Source organism: Lepidochelys kempii, chromosome 10 (genome assembly GCF_965140265.1).
Source record: "Lepidochelys kempii isolate rLepKem1 chromosome 10, rLepKem1.hap2, whole genome shotgun sequence".
Classification (NCBI taxonomy): Eukaryota; Metazoa; Chordata; order Testudines; family Cheloniidae; genus Lepidochelys; species Lepidochelys kempii.
This window is the reverse complement of record NC_133265.1, coordinates 39,284,780-39,303,769: the sequence shown is the minus strand read 5'-3', so window position 1 is coordinate 39,303,769 and position 18,990 is coordinate 39,284,780. Positions and strand designations below refer to the sequence as shown.

General features: G+C 49.3%; 1 protein-coding gene across 3 annotated transcripts in view; it reads right to left on the bottom strand.

Moving 5' to 3' along the window:
• FBXL16 (F-box and leucine rich repeat protein 16) overlaps positions 1 to 18,990 on the bottom strand; it is a 104,368-nt gene that overhangs the window by 19,505 nt on the left and 65,873 nt on the right. For 2 of the 3 annotated variants that reach the window (XM_073363061.1, XM_073363060.1), the window contains exons 4-6: positions 14,131 to 14,215; positions 13,457 to 13,520; positions 7,204 to 9,724 (exon numbers count right to left, since the gene is read on the bottom strand). In XM_073363061.1, the coding sequence (XP_073219162.1) occupies positions 9,576 to 9,724; positions 13,457 to 13,520; positions 14,131 to 14,215 (298 nt within the window). In that variant the 3' untranslated portion in view covers positions 7,204 to 9,575. Of the gene's footprint in view, positions 1 to 7,203; positions 9,725 to 13,456; positions 13,521 to 14,130; positions 14,216 to 18,990 lie in introns of those variants that run through there. The other variant, XM_073363062.1, reaches the window with a different exon arrangement.

The following is an 18,990-nucleotide window of genomic DNA, read 5'->3' as shown; positions in this document are numbered from 1 at the left end:
GAATGCTTCCTGGTTTTTGCGTCTCACACTGCTTGGACAATCCAATTGAACTCGTTTCCCTTTCTGTTTAAAGTCAGTTTCATTCTCTGGTTCTCCTGCCTTAGTACAATGCTCTTGTGTTGAGTCTTTCAACACTGCAGGAGACAGTTTAAATCCCAAGCTGCCCCCCCCCTTGGTCCACCCCTGCAATTGGTTTCTTGTGCTCCCCTTAGTGCACAGACTCTGTTAGGTGCTGACACTGATCCTAGTCACTCCAAAGAAGGCAAAGAGGGGTAAGGGGGGGCGTGTTATTATGCCTGCTCCTATTGCACTACTGACTACATTGTGCCAAAACAGTTGTGCTTCCCAGAACTCTGGTAGGCATTGTGCCTGATTAAGAGCCAATGCTTCTGGCAGCTCCTGCACTATAGGTGTACCACCGCATAACTCCGAGTCAGAGGTTGCCCTAAACGCACAGTGTAGCCCATATAGTTTTATAATTATCCTCTCCCCTCTTTTTTAAAATAAAATGTAATAGCTTCTCACACCCTTTAGAAGCAAGACACTCTCATTGTGCTCAGTGCCTCATGTAACAGAGCTCCTGTGTATCAGCTGTACCATGACTGCAAAGAAAGGCTTTTCACTTTGCGAATCTGCATCTCTGTGCCCTTCCAAGGTTGCCCTCCCTGCAGAATACTAACTTCTTGTGTGACACTCCCAGTTTGGAGGCCTAGCCACCGGTAAAGTTCGCTTGATTGTAAAACCACAGTGGAAGCAGCAACCATACTGTTTGCTTCACTCCGATGCTGGACTGCCACACAAGGTCACTTTGTCAGCTCCTTAGCCACCAGCAGGAGGGTAAAGACATGCCACATTTTAAAATCTGACATTTTATTTTCCATCTCAGCTGAAGTTCCCCAGGATAAGTTTTAAGGGCAGTAAAATGGATCACCTTCTTGGAGGCACTATGAAATGAGTATGGAAAGGAGAGAAGCATAGAGTCAGGCGAATAAATATAGTTACTAAACAGAATGATCATAAGGGTTAGAGGTAGAAAAGACTTAGTAGTTGATCCAGCCCATCCCCTAACACAGGATAGCAGGGGAAGACTGGCTGACACCCATACTATAGAAGTTCCAAGATCCTGTCCTGATTCTGCTCCACAACGTAAGGAAGGTCCTGTCACACTCAGGTCCAAGAGCCAACCTCATGAGTTCTCCTTTCCCTTAGAAGAAAAAATGCACCATTTCTTTCTGAAGACACGCTCTGCTTGCTGGCTTCTCCAACATGCCCAAACCTTCCTCACAACCCCCTTCCACTGTTGAGAACTCCAGTGAGCAGATGGAAAACTCTGGACAACCTGATGCATCAGATTTATGGGCAGGACTAGCTTTTGGGTGTAAGGGGTGGGAGAGTCCCATTCTCAGAGTTTCATTCAAAACCCCTGTGCATGAGGCTATCTTCTACCTGGTCCCTGTAGCAGTATCACTCCTGAAATGATACATAAAAACCATCTGCAATGGCAGATTGGTGCCATGGAATCTATGCCACAATAGCCTCTTGACCACGTTATAACATGGTTTGGTCTTGCCTGCACAGATGGGACCAAAGCATGGTATCATCACGTTACAGCTCTGTATAGACCAGAGGCCAATTTCAAATTCAAATTGACGTCAATGGTGTTGCACTAGGGATGAATCTGGTACATAATGTGATTAAAAGCAAATGAGCTTGTGAGATTAGCACAAAGTTGCTGCACTGATCAATTTCTACATCACTTTGCCAGATGGATAGGCCCTTCATTTGGCTCTTAGTCCTCAACCATGACCTCATGCTCAGCCATTTCCAGTAAAACTCGAGCTCCAGGAGAATGGCACTAACGCAGAGGGGAAGCATACAGGGTCCTACACAAATATGAGGCTTAATCATCGCAATACAGAGAAGCAATTGCTAGCTCAGTCCCCAAAAGGAACCAGCCTAATCCACCAAAGTGCCAACTGCCCTCAATTGCAATTGAAGACAACAGCTCCGCTCAAACAACTACAGGATTTTAAGGATCGGGGACCCAGCCCACACCAAAATATATTTCAATAAGACCACATGGCCAAATTAAGCATTGTAAGAGCTCGTGGTGGAAAGACAGCTAATGATAAACTAATCTGGGAAAGAGCTGGAGAAAATTATAGCAATACTATTTATAACAATTTACAAACCCAGAGAAGAACAGCCAACTCTCAAACTGATGATCTTCTGGGTCAGGAAGGCGTTTACCCTTGCCCACCTTCACAGGCACCATTGCACAGTTAGCCAGGCACATTATGGAGTCCCCTTCTTTGAACCATCAGGTTTTAGTTGCTGTCAGATGCAGAATATTGGACTTGGAGCAATGGTCTGACTGAGTATGGCAAATCCTGGGTTCAGATAACTGCAACCTCCTTGAAGATGGAGTGTCATCCAGTGGGTAGAGTACTGGATACAGATTCAGGAGACCTGGGTTTTATTCTCTGCTACTGATCTGCTTTGTGTCCTAGGGCAAGTTACTTCATCACTCTGTGCCTCAATTTCTCCTTTGTCTGCCTTGTCTGTTTAGATTATAAACTCTTTGGGGGAGGGATTGTCTGTTACAATATACAGCATCTAGCATGTTGGGGCAATAGCAGTAATAATCCTTGTGTCCTTGTGGGTTGTCACCTTTGTCCCGTGCCTGCTCACTTACGGTGAATAAGGTAACACATAAAGCTCTCTACTAACATTGAAGAAAATGGGAGTCGCAGGGGCTCAACACCTGACAGGATCAACTCCATAAAAATGCTTAACCTGTCTTCTCTTGCCTATCCTTCGGCCAACAGATCTCAATTTACATGTGCAAAATTTACCAGCTGGGTCTGGGACAAAGTTTAAGCAAGAAGGGAAAAAACAATGGATTGTAAAGTGCGGGCCTCTGGGCTGCTCCAGTTTACCAATCAGTATCTGAACTCAGAAGGGAAGAGAGTTAAATATAGATCATGGTGGATGACGCCATAAGTGTCCCAGGGCAGACAAGTCTGTCTGAAGAGAACCTGAGGAGCAGGAAATAGTTCAAAGGGCAGGGAACTCCTTTAGACATCTCCATGGACAAGTAAACTCTGAAGGTGACCTCTGGATTCCTGCTTGATCAAGTACACAGAAGCAGTCAGAGCTCAGTGTGGGAGGCTGCCTGCAACAACCTGTGTGATCTGATGGCTTATTAACTGAGCAGCAGTGAGATGCCAGGTACTGTTGACATCCCTGTCCTAGCAGTAGCAGCTTAGTAAGGAAAATGTAATTGGGGTGGAGTTGGGGGGATGCAGAGATTCACATGGTCCATAGTTGCACAGTGAGTTCAATCTGCAGGTGGCTGCAGGGGCAGCTCTAGAAATATTGGCACCTAAGCAAGAGAAGGCTTTAATACCCTCCCTAAAGTCTTCCTGCTCCCTTCCTCCCTCCCGCCGATCCAGCTCTACAGCTCACCTTTCTCCAATGCAGTCTCTCTTTTCTTGCAGAAAGAACGAGGAATACTTGTGGCACCTTAGAGACTAAAAAATTTATTTGAGCATAAGCCTATCTTCCTACTGTATTTTCCACTGCATGTATCTGATGAAGTGGGCTTTAGCCGACAAAAGCTTATGCTCAAATAAATTTGTTAGTCTCTAAGGTGTCACCAGTACTCCTCATTCTTTCTGCTGATACAGACTAACACGGCTACCACTCTGAAACTTCTCTTTTCTTGCTCATTCATCTGCACTAGGCCCTCTTTGTTTCCAGACATGCCTCAGGACCCTCTGCACTTGGCTGCAGTGTTATTTCTGAGGAGGATCGGGGCTTCCAGGCCCCGTGTAAGAAGCAGAACCCCGTGTAAAAACCCATCACCATACAACTGAGCAGAAGTAGCTCTAGGAATTCCTCAGTTAGAGAAGACCATCATGAGAAACAAGCCTCTTGGGGTGATCCCTGAGGTTCCAGGCCTAGCCCAGCAGCACCTTAGACCTGCTTACCCTATGTCCACAGCTGCTCCTCTTCAGAGGCCTTGGGAGTGGGTATCCCAGCAGGTGGGCTGGCATAGCTGTTAGTCCCTGTGGATTTCCTGGGAATGGTCAGAGTTTTCCAGTGTTTCCACTGGGAAGACTGAAAATGTCAAATGAACAAAGCTCCAGCTGTCTAACCAGTGGTTTTGGCAAGTTGAGCAAAGGACCTGCCTATAGTGCAATTAGCAACCAAAGCTACAGCTTAGCCAAGTTAGTGGCTCCCCTGTCATGCCCCTCATACACCCAGAAATCATGCAGTAACTGAGAGGGCGGAGGGAGGGAAGGAGAGGCCAATGGAGCAGGAAGTTGCAAAATAGCCTAAAGATCGATCACTTAAAGCTTACAAATCTTTATGGCAATGAAAGTTTGTAATAAAAAAGTGATTACTAAATCAGTTCTTTCTTGTCCACTAAGAAAGCTGTGTCCATACATATTTATTAGAAACAATTAAACCAGTTCATTACTGAGCAGCTGAGCTGTAGTCCGAGGTGTTGTGGGTCATCTCCCCTCCTCTGTGGTGCAAGTTGTGCAGTTGCACCAGGGCCCAAAAGGTTATGTGGCCACAACTAACCCAGGGAAAGGGGGTAGCCCGTCCGGCCAGAACAACCGTAGGTTCCAGGTGGGAGCAGACAGCAAGGGTGTGTGGAGAAGGGATGAGGGAACTGCAGCATGGGGGACGGAGATGGGTAACACACTGTCCCAACTCTTCATGCTGCACAAGGTAAAAGCATCAGCTGTTTTGCATAGGGCTGAAAAGTTGGGGGGAACTGGGGATGGGCAACTAGAGGGGCTAGGTAGGAACTGGGTGGAGCTAGGGGGCTGGATTGGAACTGTTAAAAGGAGGGGGTGTCAGAATGGAGCTTGGGGGGGTCTAATTCAGAGCTGGGGAACAGAGGGGGGTTGGAACAGAGCTGGAGGGGACCAAGGGAGGAGCTGGGGTGGCTTGTGGGGGCCTGAAACAAGGTGGGGGTGGATCAGGGAAGTGGGGGGCAGCAGGGAAGCTAAAAGGGCCTGGAGGAATCATTGGATAAGAGCTGGAGGAACTGAGGGCTGGACTGAAGGAGGATGGAGGAAGAGCTGGGTGGGAGGCTGGATCAACATGGAGGGGAATGAGGGGGACCGTGGAGGGATCTGGGGGCCTGTAGGGGGCCATGAGGGAGCTGGGGAGTCTGCGGGTTGGATGGGGGTTAAGGGAGAGCTAGGCAGGAGCTTGGAGGTTGGATGGTAGGGATTGAGGCTATGGGGAAGATGGAAGGGACAGATTTCAGAATCGGGAAAGGGGCCCCTAACCTTTTTTTGGCACCAGCAGAGAGTCTCCTGGCTTTGTTCAGCACATGAGAAAGCCCAGTGGTCTGGGATCCAGACCGCCCTGCCTGCTGCAGTGTCTGGTACCAAATGCATGTTGGGAGTGGCAGTGGATGTCATAGAGACAGCATAGAGTCCAGGGGCACTAATCCCAGCTAGTAATAAAGACTCCATGACAAGCCCTTCCAGTTACACCCCTGGCTTCACCTAATCAGCAGCTGTTACCTACTGCCCTATGCTGAAACCAGGGTGCCTATTAACTGCTAGACTGTAAGGGCCTTAGGGCAGGAACCAGGTCTAGTTTGCAAAGCGCCATGTCCATTTATGGTTCAATACAAGAGCTTCTAACAGCAACTGGGCAGATTGCTGCTGAGCAATGCAAGGCACTCCTTCCCTTCTTAGGCTGTGTGTGCTGCCTCCTACAGAGCTCCTGGCCCTGCCTGCTCGAGAAGAAGGGACTGAGATTAGGACTGAAAGTGTCTAACCACGGGAACCTTCAAACAACTGCTGTGGTCAGCACCCTTCCCTTCAGGCCATTCCTGGCTGAGGTCAGGGATGAAGCAGTGTAGAAAGTGCTGATGATGTTGGGAGGACTTGTGAGAAGAGACACAGAGCGGTCACTGCCTGGACTCTTTCTGCTGGTGTCTGGGAGATGGCTTTAGATGCTGGAATAGCTACACTGGCATTAGGTCCTGGGGCTGCTTCTCCTGCATTGCAGACTCCATTTTTCCACACCACAGGAGATGGATTTGCTCTGGCTTTTTATTACAATGGGACAGGAGACTGTCAAGGCACCCAGGAACTGTGAGTCAGCCACAGGGTATGAATGAGTGATGCTCCTGACACCACCCCTACAGAATCCCAATCTCTTCATCACACGTTCCTGCATCCATCCCTAGAAAACAACATGCTCCTCTCTCCAGCCCAGGAGCTCCACCCAGCTGGCTGTATTGCCATCAACTTCCTTCCTGGAGGAGAGGGGAGGCCCAGACGGTGACTGAAGAGGGAGCGGGGGCATCCCTCCAAAGCAGTAAATTCAGTCTGTTGGGGGACATGCATGGGATGAGATATATGCAAGTACATGAAGCTGGGAGTGGGCTTCCTCCAACCTCACTGCAAGCAGTAAATGGAGCAGAAATGCACCAGCACAAGAATGAGCAGTGATGGGAAGAGAGCCTGGCTCCCCACAAGCTGTTGGCTTTCCCTGGCCCTCACTTCCCCGCAAACAAAACCAAAACAAAAGAGATTTCATCCCCAGAAGACTAAAGAGCCCAGCTGATGAGAGCTGGTTTGGGCTGCGGACAGTACAGCTGAGCCGGTCTTTCCTCTCTCAGATCCCCCCTGCCCCACCTGGACTGGGACCTGAGTGCAGCACAGGGGACATTCTCCAAGCACCCAGGTGCTGCTCAGGCACTGGGGCCCTAGCCACCTCCTGATGCATCAGGGGTAGGGGACCCTGCTGGCAGCTTCTGACAGTGGGTAGGCCACAGGGAGATGTAAAGGGCTCCTTTGAGCCAGGGCCCAGCAGCAGGTCAAAGTGGTAGCTGCCTGAAAGCAGCATGGGAAAGCCTCCCCCTTGGAGCCACAAGTGGTCTGGAGGGCAGAGTAGCAAGAAGGGAAAAGCCAGTATCTAGGGTGACCACCCTGTCCTGAATTGGGCAGGACAGCCCAGAAATGCAGAGTTCAAGACCCGGTACTGGGCTGAATGACTCTGGGACATTTGTCCTGGATTCCCAGCAGTGCTGCTCTGCCCCTGCCTGAGGTTCAGGGGGCAGTGCCAGCCTCTTTCCAGGAGCTGAGATGGGCCTTAGCCCCACCCCACCGTGACGTCCCGCTCCTGCTCCTCCTCTCCCCCCCCCCCGCCCTCCGAGGCTCTGCTGCTGGCCAGGCTGGGCAGTAGTTAGAGCCATCCAGGGAGTCTGGGCTGCTGTGGATTCCTCTACCTGCCCTGAACTGCATGCCCCAAGGAGGTGGGGACACAGGCCCAGGGCTCCCCACAGCAGCCCAGGTTGCCTGGGAGGCTCTTACTACTGCTTGGCTCTGGCTTCTGGCCTGCCCAGGGGGTGGGGCCTCAGGGGGAAGAGGAGGAGTAGGGGCTGGGGCCACTGAAGGGGGCGGGACCCCTGCATGTGTTCCATTGTTGCATTTTGAAAAGGTGGTCACCTTCGTACAGTAGTCTCAAAACTTTTTTGATTGCACCGCTCCTTACTTGGTCCAGGGCCCCCGGGGGGTGGGTGAGTGAGGCAGGACAGGGGAGGGGGAGCCGTGCTCCGGGGGTGGGGAATGAGTGGAGCAGGACAGAGGCGAGAGAGCCATGCTCTAGGGGTGGGGGTAAGTGGGGCAGGATGAGGCAGGGAGAGCTGTGCTCTGGGGGTGGGGAATGAGTGGAGCAGGACAGGGGTGTGGGAGCCATGCTCCGGGGTGGAGGGGTGAGTGGAGTAGGACGGGGAAGCCTCCAGTACCTCTCTTGGCTGGAGCGGGTGCTGAGTGCTCCTCCAGGCTCCAGTAGCAGCTGCTACTCTTCCTGCCTCCACAGCCCCCCCCCATCCCCCAGTGGCAGAGGCTTGTTACTGTGAATAACCTGGTAACCCTAAACTGGGGCTGGGGGCTACAACTGGGGCTGGGGCCTGGGTGGGGCTGGAGATGAGCTGGGGACAGAGCAAAGGGCACCCTGGAAGTTCCTCCGCACCCCCCTGGGGACTGCACCCCACAGTTTAGGGCCCACTGCCTTCGTAGGATCCCAGGCTGGTCTGATTGATGTGCTGCCAGCCTTCCCTCTGTCCTAGAACTGAGCTGGCCTCGAGGTGAGCCTGGGGAAAGATGCTGCCAGGCATAAGGCATGCTGCCACAAATCAAGCCCAGTAGGACGCCATAGCTTTCTCACCCCTTCTTGAGCCTGCAGCTCTAGAAGGGAGATAGTTGAAGGAGGCTCAGGCAGGTGAAGGAGGCGGAGCTGCTTTAGGCTCCTAGCTCCCACAGTTAAACCTGTACTCCAATAAATGTATGTGGATTGGATACAAAGCCACACCAGCTTCACACTGGAAGAGAACTGGAGCTGGGCAGAGGGCTGCCCCATAGACCCTCCCAGCCCCTATGCATTCCAGAACCTACCTTACCACAAGACTGAAGCAAGCTAGCATGCGAAGGCTGCAGGTTATTCTGAGAAGAACATCTTATTAACAAAATGAAAACAGCAGTAGGCGACCATCTACCCCAGATCATGTGACCTTGGGGCTATTGGGTTTTCAGAGGATTGGGTGGGGAGTTGGGTTTGTTTGTTTCTCAGGAAACTTGCTCACGGATCCATGTTTTCAATGAAGACAAGACGATCATGGGCAGCATATCAGCTCCATCTTCGGGAGCAGAAGACACCCGGCCTGCCAAAAGCCTCAGAACGGGCCCTGTGCTTCTCTTTCACAGCGTTGGTCGGTTTATTTTTTAAAATGTCTCCAGCGTGGCAGACCCTGCAGTGTCCCGCTGAAGTAATTAAGAGACAGAGCAAACACATGGCATCAGGAATTTCATCCTTTCTCCTTCGAGTCTCTCTGTCCCTCAGGATTCTCCTCTTTTCTTCTAAGCTTTCTGTCTCATCTCCTGCCAACATATGCCATGATGGAAACACAGAACCCAGAATGGGGAGGGGCTCCAATCAGGCCCCTCCCCCAGACTCACCGCCAAGACCCCCAGAAGTGTGGGGGGTCTCAGAAGGAACTTCTAACTGCTGTGACATGAGACATTGGGCAGAAACCACATGGGATCCAGCACTGAGTGGGACACCATGCAGGACATGAAACCGTGCCAACCCACCCCAACTCTCCAATCATGGTCATTCATTTGCTTTGTTTTGTTTGCTCATTTTTTGTTGGTTTTTTGTTTGGCTGTGTTTTTTAACTTTTTTTTTCAGGACAGACCATTACAAAGAAGATGAGTGATGATGGAGGCGTGGAAAATTTACAAACTTTGCAGAGAGATTCTTGCAGGAGGTTTTGTCTTATGGAACAGATGGGTGCCCATCTCTACGGAGACCGCAAATACCCCTCTCTCTAGGTGTCCTCATCCAATGCGTTGATGTGATTAACTAACTCTTGATTGCTGTACACATGGTGAGTGGTTTAAATCAACATAGTCGTTAGCATCTCTCCCAAAACATAACAAAATTAAAACAAAATGATAACTCTGGTTGGTTGACCAGTGTTGGGTTGGGATTGAAGGAGACAGCTCCAAAGGTTGGCCAATCCTTGGGGCTGCTTATTCGATTACCATGCAGTGCGGCAGGTGCTGGGAGAAATACTTGAACAGCTCCGGGGTGGCACCAGGACAGTTGGTCAGCTCCAGCTCTTCCAGATCTTGAAGTTGAACAAGGCCTGAGAGCCCAGTGGTGGTCAGCAGGGGGCAGCCTGAAACCAGAAGGTGGAAATGCCCAGTGAGCAAGAAGCTATGATGTACGGTAGACATGGAAGAACTTAGCCACCCCTCTGCTTTGTGGGGTGTGGGTTGGATTGCTATCAGTCAAGCCCATCTCAAAATACCAGCTGCAAAAGGGAGAGTAATGCCATCAGGCTCCATCACTTGTCCCCTGCCTGTCGGCCCTGTTAGGATCATCTGGGTGTATCCCACTAAATCAATTTCCTACCATCAAAGGAGCTTAGGGCAATGGTGAACCTCAGTCCTTCCTATTCTCTGACTTGGCACACAATAGTTCAGTCTCCTGAGGGCTCCAATGATTTGATCTAATGCTGGTTGCTGAGATTGGTGTGCAGGTGCTGGAGGGTGTTGGTGGCCTGTGAAAGACTGGAGGGTGGGACAAGATGATCTGGGGGTCTCTTCTGGCCTTAAACTCTAGGGGTACGTCTGCACTGTAAAACCCCCTCACGGCAATGAATCTCAGAGCTCAGGTCAATGGACTCGGACTCGTGCTACACAGCTAAAAATAGCAGTGTGGACATTTGGGCTTGGGATGCAGCCTGGGCTTCAAGACCCTCCACCCTCACTGGGTTTCAGACCCTCCAGCCTGAGCCCAAACATCTATACAGCTATTTCGAGCCCCACAGTGCAAGTAGTCTTTTTTTACAGTGTAGACATACCATATGACAGCAGAGATGTCTGTCGGGGGAGACAGCCTGAGTCTCTGGGGCTGGGGAGGGCTGCTGTATCATGCTCTCCCATCTGCAGGTAGCATGACCAATCCACCCAATTAGACCTCCTCAGCAGCACTGCATCCATCCACTATAGGACATAAGGCCAGTTTGAATGAGGCTCCATGTCTAGTTGGCAGCCGGTATCAAGTGGAGTGCCCCAAGGGTCGGTCCTGGGGCCGGTTTTATTCAATATCTTCATAAATGATCTGGAGGATGGAGTGGATTGCACTCTCAGCAAATTTGCAGATGATACTAAACTGGGAGGAGTGGTAGATACGCTGGAGGGGAGGGATAGGATACAGAAGGACCTAGACCAATTGGAAGATTGGGCCAAAAGGAATCTGATGAGGTTCAATAAGGATAAGTGCAGGGTCCTGCACTTAGGACGGAAGAACCCAATGCACAGCTACAGACTAGGGACCGAATGGCTAGGCTAGGCAGCAGTTCTGCAGAAAAGGACCTAGGGGTGACAGTGGACGAGAAGCTGGATATGAGTCAGCAGTGTGCCCTTGTTGCCAAGAAGGCCAATGGCATTTTGGGATGTATAAGTAGGGGCATAGCGAGCAGATCGAGGGACGTGATCATCCCCCTCTATTCGACATTGGTGAGGCCTCATCTGGAGTACTGTGTCCAGTTTTGGGCCCCACACTTCAAGAAGGATGTGGATAAATTGGAGAGAGTCCAGCGAAGGGCAACAAAAATGATTAGGGGACTGGAACACATGAGTTATGAGGAGAGGCTGAGGGAGCTGGGATTGTTTAGCCTGCAGAAGAGAAGAATGAGGGGGGATTTGATAGCTGCTTTCAACTACCTGAAAGGGGGTTCCAAAGAGGATGGCTCTAGACTGTTCTCAATGGTAGCAGATGACAGAACGAGGAGTAATGGTCTCAAGTTGCAGTGGGGGAGGTTTAGATTGGATATTAGGAAAAACTTTTTCACTAAGAGGGTGGTGAAACACTGGAATGCGTTACCTAGGGAGGTGGTAGAATCTCCTTCCTTAGAGGTTTTTAAGGTCAGGCTTGACAAAGCCCTGGCTGGGATGATTTAACTGGGAATTGGTCCTGCTTTGAGCAGGGGGTTGGACTAGATGACCTTCTGGGGTCCCTTCCAACCCTGATATTCTATGATTCTATGATTCTATGATCTGATCTCCTTTATGCTGGCATAACTCTGTGGACATTAATGGAGTCACTCCTGATTTGCACCACTGTAAGTAGCGCAGAGACCATTTGTCCCCAAGCCTCATTCAGAAAGCCAGTAAACTTAAAGTGACTAACAGGAAACCTTTTGTGCTATTTTCTTATTCAGTCATCAGGGTTTGAATGATGCTCAAAAGTGCTGCTGCTGTTTTGATTCAGAGGGAAACATGTTTTTTCTCTTTGCAGAAACCAGCGGAGGAAGCAGTCAGGTGAGCCATGGAGTAGGAATAGCTCTGCTGAGAGCATAACAATGGCTCCATGATCATACCTCACAAATGCCCTCTTGACAAAGGCCAGCCCTCCTTTTGGACCCAAATCTACCATCATCTCACAACTAAACAAATGATCTAATCTCACAATGGTTATTTTAAGTAATTTATATTAGAAAAGCTGATTCATGAATGTGAGATGCAAGCAATTATTGTTGTGCCAAAGAAACTGACCTGAGGTTGTTCCTAGCTTCCTAGCACGATTATCTCAGTATGAGTCTTTAACTTATGCTGTCCTCCGCATCTGGGTCCTGGGCAGGTTGAGCAGTAGCTCTGTTAGCAGAGCAGAGCAAATGAGGACATAAATTCAGTGAAGGGGCATGAGTGGCATAAACCATGAACAGATGGGAGGGCAGGTCACTGCAGGGTGGTGTTGACACAAAAAATGTCACATTGCTGTGACGCTCACTGGGGGGAGAACAAGCTTGCACGAGGGTTAGCACCAGTGGGATGGACTAGGTGACCTCTTGGGGGCCCTGCCAGCCCTAATTTCTAGTATTCTCCATTGACTTGTAGCCTATGAGAATCTTTAGAATCCATGGGGTCTGCTCTGAGATGCTCATACTCCTGATTGACACCAGTGTCAGAGTGAGGAGAATGAAGCTCAAGCTTCTCCATCAGGCTTTCCTTGGTAATGAAGGAAAGGTCTCGTGATGGAGCAGGGCAAACACAATTAATTCACATTGGTACATCCATTCCAGTCAAACACTTTCAGGCAACTCAGAACTCCTTTGAAGAACCAGGACTCCAATTCAAGCTGCTTGGAAAGGTGGTGGTAAAAGTCATGCCTTGAAGGCTGAGGTGGGTTGCAAGAAATGAAGCCCTCTGGCTCAGTCCCTGCCCTGTGTGGAGCTGTCAGGAATTGTAGTGACTGGGCACTCTGCAGACCCTAGGGTGGAATTTGGCCCTTTGGGTCTGATTTTCAGAAGTGTTGAGCACTTCTTCACTTGATTTCAGTCTGACTGGTGGGTGCTCAGGACTTCTGACAACCAGGCCCCATGAGTTCAGAGAGAACTTGGGAGTGCTGCTGTCCAGAGTGGGAGATGGGCTCTAGCTGGAGTATCCCAGGGAAAGAACAAACAGGACACTAGATAAAGCGAGTGGGGTGACAGTAATTGACACAGCCAGTGGGAGACAGCATGGAATGTCCAGGTGAAGGAAATCCTCCAGTTGTCTGGACTGGCTTCCTCCACTGTCTCCTTTCGTCAACAGAGAGAGTAGGAGGACGGGTCTTCTCCTTGCCCCTCTGCTTTTTACAGGGGCTGACCTGCTTCCTGCAATTGCCTGTCACCAGCCAATTTTACCCTCCACAAAGGGTAATTCCAGGCTGGAAGATCATGCTGCCAGCCCACCATTGTGTCATGGCCCAGAAACATTCTCCCATGACATCCTAGCGGTCATTCACGAGGCTGTGACATGGCCAGGATTATCCCTTGTGTCATGGCCCTGTCCCCAAGCTGAGGCTTCCCCTTCTCCAGAAACCAGTCTATCATCTCAAGAATAAACCAGTGTTTGGATCTCACCAGCAAGAGACAACAGACGCAAACTTCTCATGCCCAGGAGATGCTTCAGACCAAAGTCTTGCACCTAAAATGACAGAATAGGGAGGAAGGCATCCTGGACTGTCAATACAGAACTAGAAAAATGAACTCTACTTTGCTTTTCACAAGCAGCTAAGCACTGTGTACTCACCTCTCGACTGGGATCATTCCCCTTTGACTGATGGGGAAAATTAGGCAGAGAGGTTATATGTCTTGACCAAAGTCAGAGCTGAGATAGACCCCACATCCCCTGACTCTCAGTTCACTGCTCTAATCAATAGACACCAATACTCGCTACTTGCTAACTTACTGAGTATCTACTTGCAGTGAGCCATTTTGCTCTGCATCAAATGCCATGTATTCTACAAGCTCCACATGCATTCCCCGGAGAGGTTTTGGGTAGCTTTATCCACACTTAATAATAGTGCCCCAGGCAAGTTGCTGTTATCTTCACAATCATGTTACTTATCACTGACACAGCATTTTTCATCCATTGATCTCAAAGCACAGTAGCTGAGGCAGCCATTGCAGAGAGAAAGCAGAGGGGAAGATTTAATAGCAGAACCATGTTCCAGTGGGTTAGTCGCTTCCTACTGGGGAGATGCTTCGAAGGAGATGTAACCCTAGCATTGCATTGTCCTTTTCTGTTCACCTACCTGGCAGCACCAGCGGAGGTACAGGCTCCTAAGGGATGACATGGTGGATAAGTAACTGAGTCCAGTGTCTGTAATCCGCACACACCTGCAGACAGAAGCACAGTATCACAAGAAAGATGCCAGTAGGGAAGGGAGGCGGAAACCTAACATCTACCCCAAACAATTCATACCTCCTGAACTGGCTCCTCTGTGTTACTAAGTTACTAAATGGAACAGACACTCCCCACTAGCTTTCAGATGCACAGGCATCTGGTGGAGAACAGAAGTCCTCCCTGTGTTCTGATGCCTAGCTAACAGCAAGGCCTTCAGCCTCAGATATCCTCAGTATCTTGTGCTTCTTCCTCTTCCTTCACCTCCTGCACCTCCTACCCTCTGCTTAAAAGAATTACAGGATTGGGGGAACTGGGGGTCTTAATGAGCCTTTTGCCTCTAGCTCACATCACCTACAATACAGATCGTAGATGACTGTTTGGTGGCCCTGGGTAAAGTGAGTCTCACACAGAGGTGTCCACTTCACAAAAGCTACCACCGCAATTGTCAGCTTCTTTGGCTGTCTCATAAGAGAAGCTCAGATGGGCTGTGCATAGAGCCTGAACTTCATACCCATGTCACAGTGGTGTCAGTGATGTTCTCCTGGTATTATCTGGACCGGTGATCTGCTAGGATGCCAATCCTCAACTCTGGGAGCCAGCCTTACCCTGCTGCGCTGTGAGAACTCCCACTCCTGGGCTGTTCACGCACAGCCTCTATCATGTAAGCTTCTCCCAGCTAAGTGAGTGAGCACTTTTGGCCAGCTGCTTCTTGGATTGTGCAACCGAATGACATTAGCCAATATCTCCTGTCCCCAGACACAACCCTAGAAACCTCTGTCTTGCAGTGTCCAGTTATGCCCACTGGACGCTGCAAGCTTATATGAATTCATCAATTTAACAAAGAAATTGATATCTACTAGGCTTGTTGTCCTAAGGGGAGTCTGACAGGCTTCAAACCAAACACACTGCTTCAGGTAGAATAAACAAAAAGATTAATTAGCTACAAAGATAGATTTTAGGTGATTATAAATCAAAAAACAACAAGTCATATTTGGTCAAATGAAATAAAAGCAAAACGCATTCTAAGCTGATCTTAACACTTTCAATGCCCTTACAAACTTAGATGCTTCTCACCACAGGCTGGCTGGTTGCTCTTCAGCCAGGCTCTCCCCTTTGATCAGCGCTTCAGTCACTTGGTGGTGGTGTCTGTAGATGGAGGTGGAAGAGAGAAAGCATGGGAAACGTCTCTCCCTTTTATCATGTTCTTTCTTCCCTCTTGGCTTTGCCCCCCCCCACCACCACCACCTTCAGAGTCAGGTGAGCGTTACCCCATCGTAGTCCCAAACTGACCAAGGGAAGAGGGGTGACTCACTTTAGAGTCCAACAGATCCTTTGTTGCTGCCTAGGCCAGTGTCCTTTGTTCCTGTGAGGCTGGGCTGGGTTTGTCCCATACATGCCCTGATGAGGTGTGAATTGCCCCTCTGCTCCTGGAGAGTTTTGCCTTGTTTTAAGCCATGAGGATACATTTTCAGCCTCATAACTACATACATGAAATTACAACTTATAAAATTACTAGAACAATAATGCTCAGTGCATCATGAGCCTTCCGAAGACACCCGACATCACAAACTTTGCACTGGATACCACACAATCATATTATAAGGATGAACATGGGGATGCAGAGTGTTCCCCCGAGGTACAGAGTGCCACAATGTCTACAGAGCAGTGACCAGGCAGTGTCCAGGGAAGGTTGCACTGATGATGCCCACGCCCTCCCCAATCTGTGGGGAAACAGAGAATTCATTCCCAGGGCTCTCTAATCAGCACTAGGCTCACAAAAAAAAAAAAAAACACCACTAGTCAATAGCAACCTCAGTACTGGTTGGCTCTCTATGGTCTCCACATAAGGAACTACCTGAATTCTACTTCTCCAATGCTGGGGAAAAGCAGGATTCTATGGTGACATATCCACTGGCACTTGAGGGCACACACACTGTGAGACACAGAACAGGAAGAACAGCCATGACTGTAGAGGGAGGGCCAGATCCCCAGGAAGTATAAGAGAGTGTAGCCCTCTGACTTCACTGGTGCTATGCCAGTTTATGCCAACTGAGGATCTGGATTAGAGAGGCTGTTGGAGAGACTCTATGACCCAAATCAGGTCAGACCAGGCAACCACAGCAGGTGCTTGTTGTTGCAGGATGACTGGTGCCTTTAAGGAGAGATGGGACCCACTATTAGTTAGCTGCTTCTCAGTTTGAGTGGGCGGGACCTATGAAGGGTCAGATAGTAGTTTACGGGACACCTGGGCCTTATAAAAGGACTGAGAGAGATCAGTTTGGGACCTGAAACCACAGGGAGTAAACAGGGGTCCCCTTGAGCCAGGGTCTGAGAATGGTACTTCAAGGGAACCAGCCTATGTGCCTAGTGCTCTCTCCCAGAGCCAGAAAGACTCACAAACGTAACTCAGAGGGCGGGTTGAAGAGAAGCCCCAGTGCCCAGAAGAACCTTTTGTTTGTTGGGACTTTTACATTTAGACTTTTGCTCTCTGGGGAGGGAATAAGTTTGTCTGGGACTTGGCCAGAGAGCTAAGGCATATCCCCAAAACAGACCAGTGCATGGAGAGGTGAGGAGACCTATCTTGGGAGAAGGAAACTGAGGCAGGGAGTGCGGGCAGTGCCACATTCAATAGCTGGGGGCATTTTGGAGTAGCCACACCCTATGATAGTCTGGCATTCTTTACTTGAATTTTCTTCCACTATACTTACTGGTCAACACACTCTTCTCTGCCCATTGTCACCTGCATCTCCCTTTGGAGATGAGCCCTCCATTCAATAGGAGATCCTTTCTTTCTTTGAGATACTGGCACTGGGTGCTTTATACCATCAGGACTGGCCCATTTCCTGGCTTAAGGAAGAAGTCTCCAGGAAGCATCCCCGTACAAGGGAGTCCTGTGGCTAGTGGGAGGAGGAATCAGGTCAGGTTGGGCCTCCAGAATGGGGCCAATCCTAAACCATCCTGCTTTCACTCCCCGGCAGGGACCTCCTTCCTGCCTCAGAGGCCTGCGCCCTTTTCCCCTATGTTACACAAGAAAGCAGCAGGGGATGGGTGGCTCAGAGAGCAGAGACTGTGAGAGGTAGGGAGCATGGAAGATGTTGCATGTGGAAGAAGAGGCTGGCAGGATAGGTGTGGTGGGAAAGGAGCATGCAGCAAGCTGCCTGCTGAAGGCTTCTGACATGACATAAAAGTGAGAACGGAAGAGCAGGGAGGGAGGAAGGAGACTGTCCAGCACATATAAACTTGCTCCCATCCTTCACCTTAGCAACCTCAAGTCCAGATCCTCAGCTGTTGTAAATCAACAAGGCTCCACTGAACAGTGTTCTGATAGCTTACAGCAGCTGTGGATCTGGCCCCGGAGCTCCAAGGATCAATGGGATTGACAACATTATGCAAGGCACCGCATAGTGCTCTCAGCATCATGCGCAATCTGTTTAGCAGAGGTGGGCTAGTGGGTGCAGAGCAGATGCAAACCATGCAACCGCACGACTCCAAACAAACCCAGGAGGTTCAACAAGTTTGGTTCATTCCCCCTCCTCATCCCACCACTTTTTCATCATGCTCTTTGCATTGGCATGAACTAATGCACAAGAACTCCATGAGGAAGGCTCTTTAGATACTTCTGGCCTCAGAGCAAGATAGCTAGTGAAGATAGCTGTGCTCTTTTTGAGTTTCCAGGTCCAGGTCTGCTGGCTCCAGAGGAGGTTCAGAGAAGTGAGGGTTGAGCCTTCACACTTGGAAAAGATGGGGATCAATATGAAAATTGAAAGGTGAATAAGGAATTGGTTAAAAGGGAGACTACAGCGGGTCATACTGAAAGGTGAACTGTCAGACTGGAGGGAGGTTACCAGTGGAGTTCCTCAGGGATCGGTTTTGGGACCAATTTTATTTAATCTTTTTATTACTGACCTTGGCACAAAAAGTGGGAGTATGCTAATAAAGTTTGTGGATGATACAAAGCTGGGAGATACTGCCAATTTAGAGAAGGACTGGGATATCATACAGGAAGATCTAGATGACCTTGTAAACTGGAGTAATAGTAATAGGATGAAATTTAATAGTGAGAAGTGTAAGGTCATGCATTTAGGGATTAATAACAAGAATTTTATTTATAAGCTGGGGACGCATCAATTAGAAGTAATGGAGGAGGAGAAGGACCTTGGAGTATTGGTTGACCACAGGATGACTATGAGCTGTCAATGTGATATGGCCGTGAAAAAAGCTAATGCAGTCTTGGGATGCATCAGGCGAGGTATTTCCAGTAGAGATAAGGAGGTTTTAGTACCGTTATACAAGGCACTGGTGAGACCTCATCTGGAATATTGTGTGCAGTTCTGGTCTCCCATGTTTAAGAAGGATGAATTCAAACTTGAACAGGTACAGAGAAGGGCTACTAGGATGATCCGAGGAATGGAAAACCTGTCTTATGAAAGGAGGCTCAAGGAGCTTGGCTTGTTTAGCCTAACCAAAATAAGGTTGAGGGGAGATATGATTGCTCTCTATAAATACTTTAGATAAGCTATTACCAGCAGGAGAGTGGGTTTGTGTGTGTGTGGGGGGGGTGAGAAAACCTGGATTTGTGCTGAAAATGGCCCAACTTGATTATCATACACATTGTAAGGAGAGTGATCACTTTAGATAAGCTATTACCAGCAGGAGAGTGGGGTGGGAGGAGGTATTTTTTCATGCTTTGTGTGTATATAAAAAGATCTTCTACACTTTCCACAGTATGCATCCAATGAAGTGTGCTGTAGCTCACGAAAGCTTATGC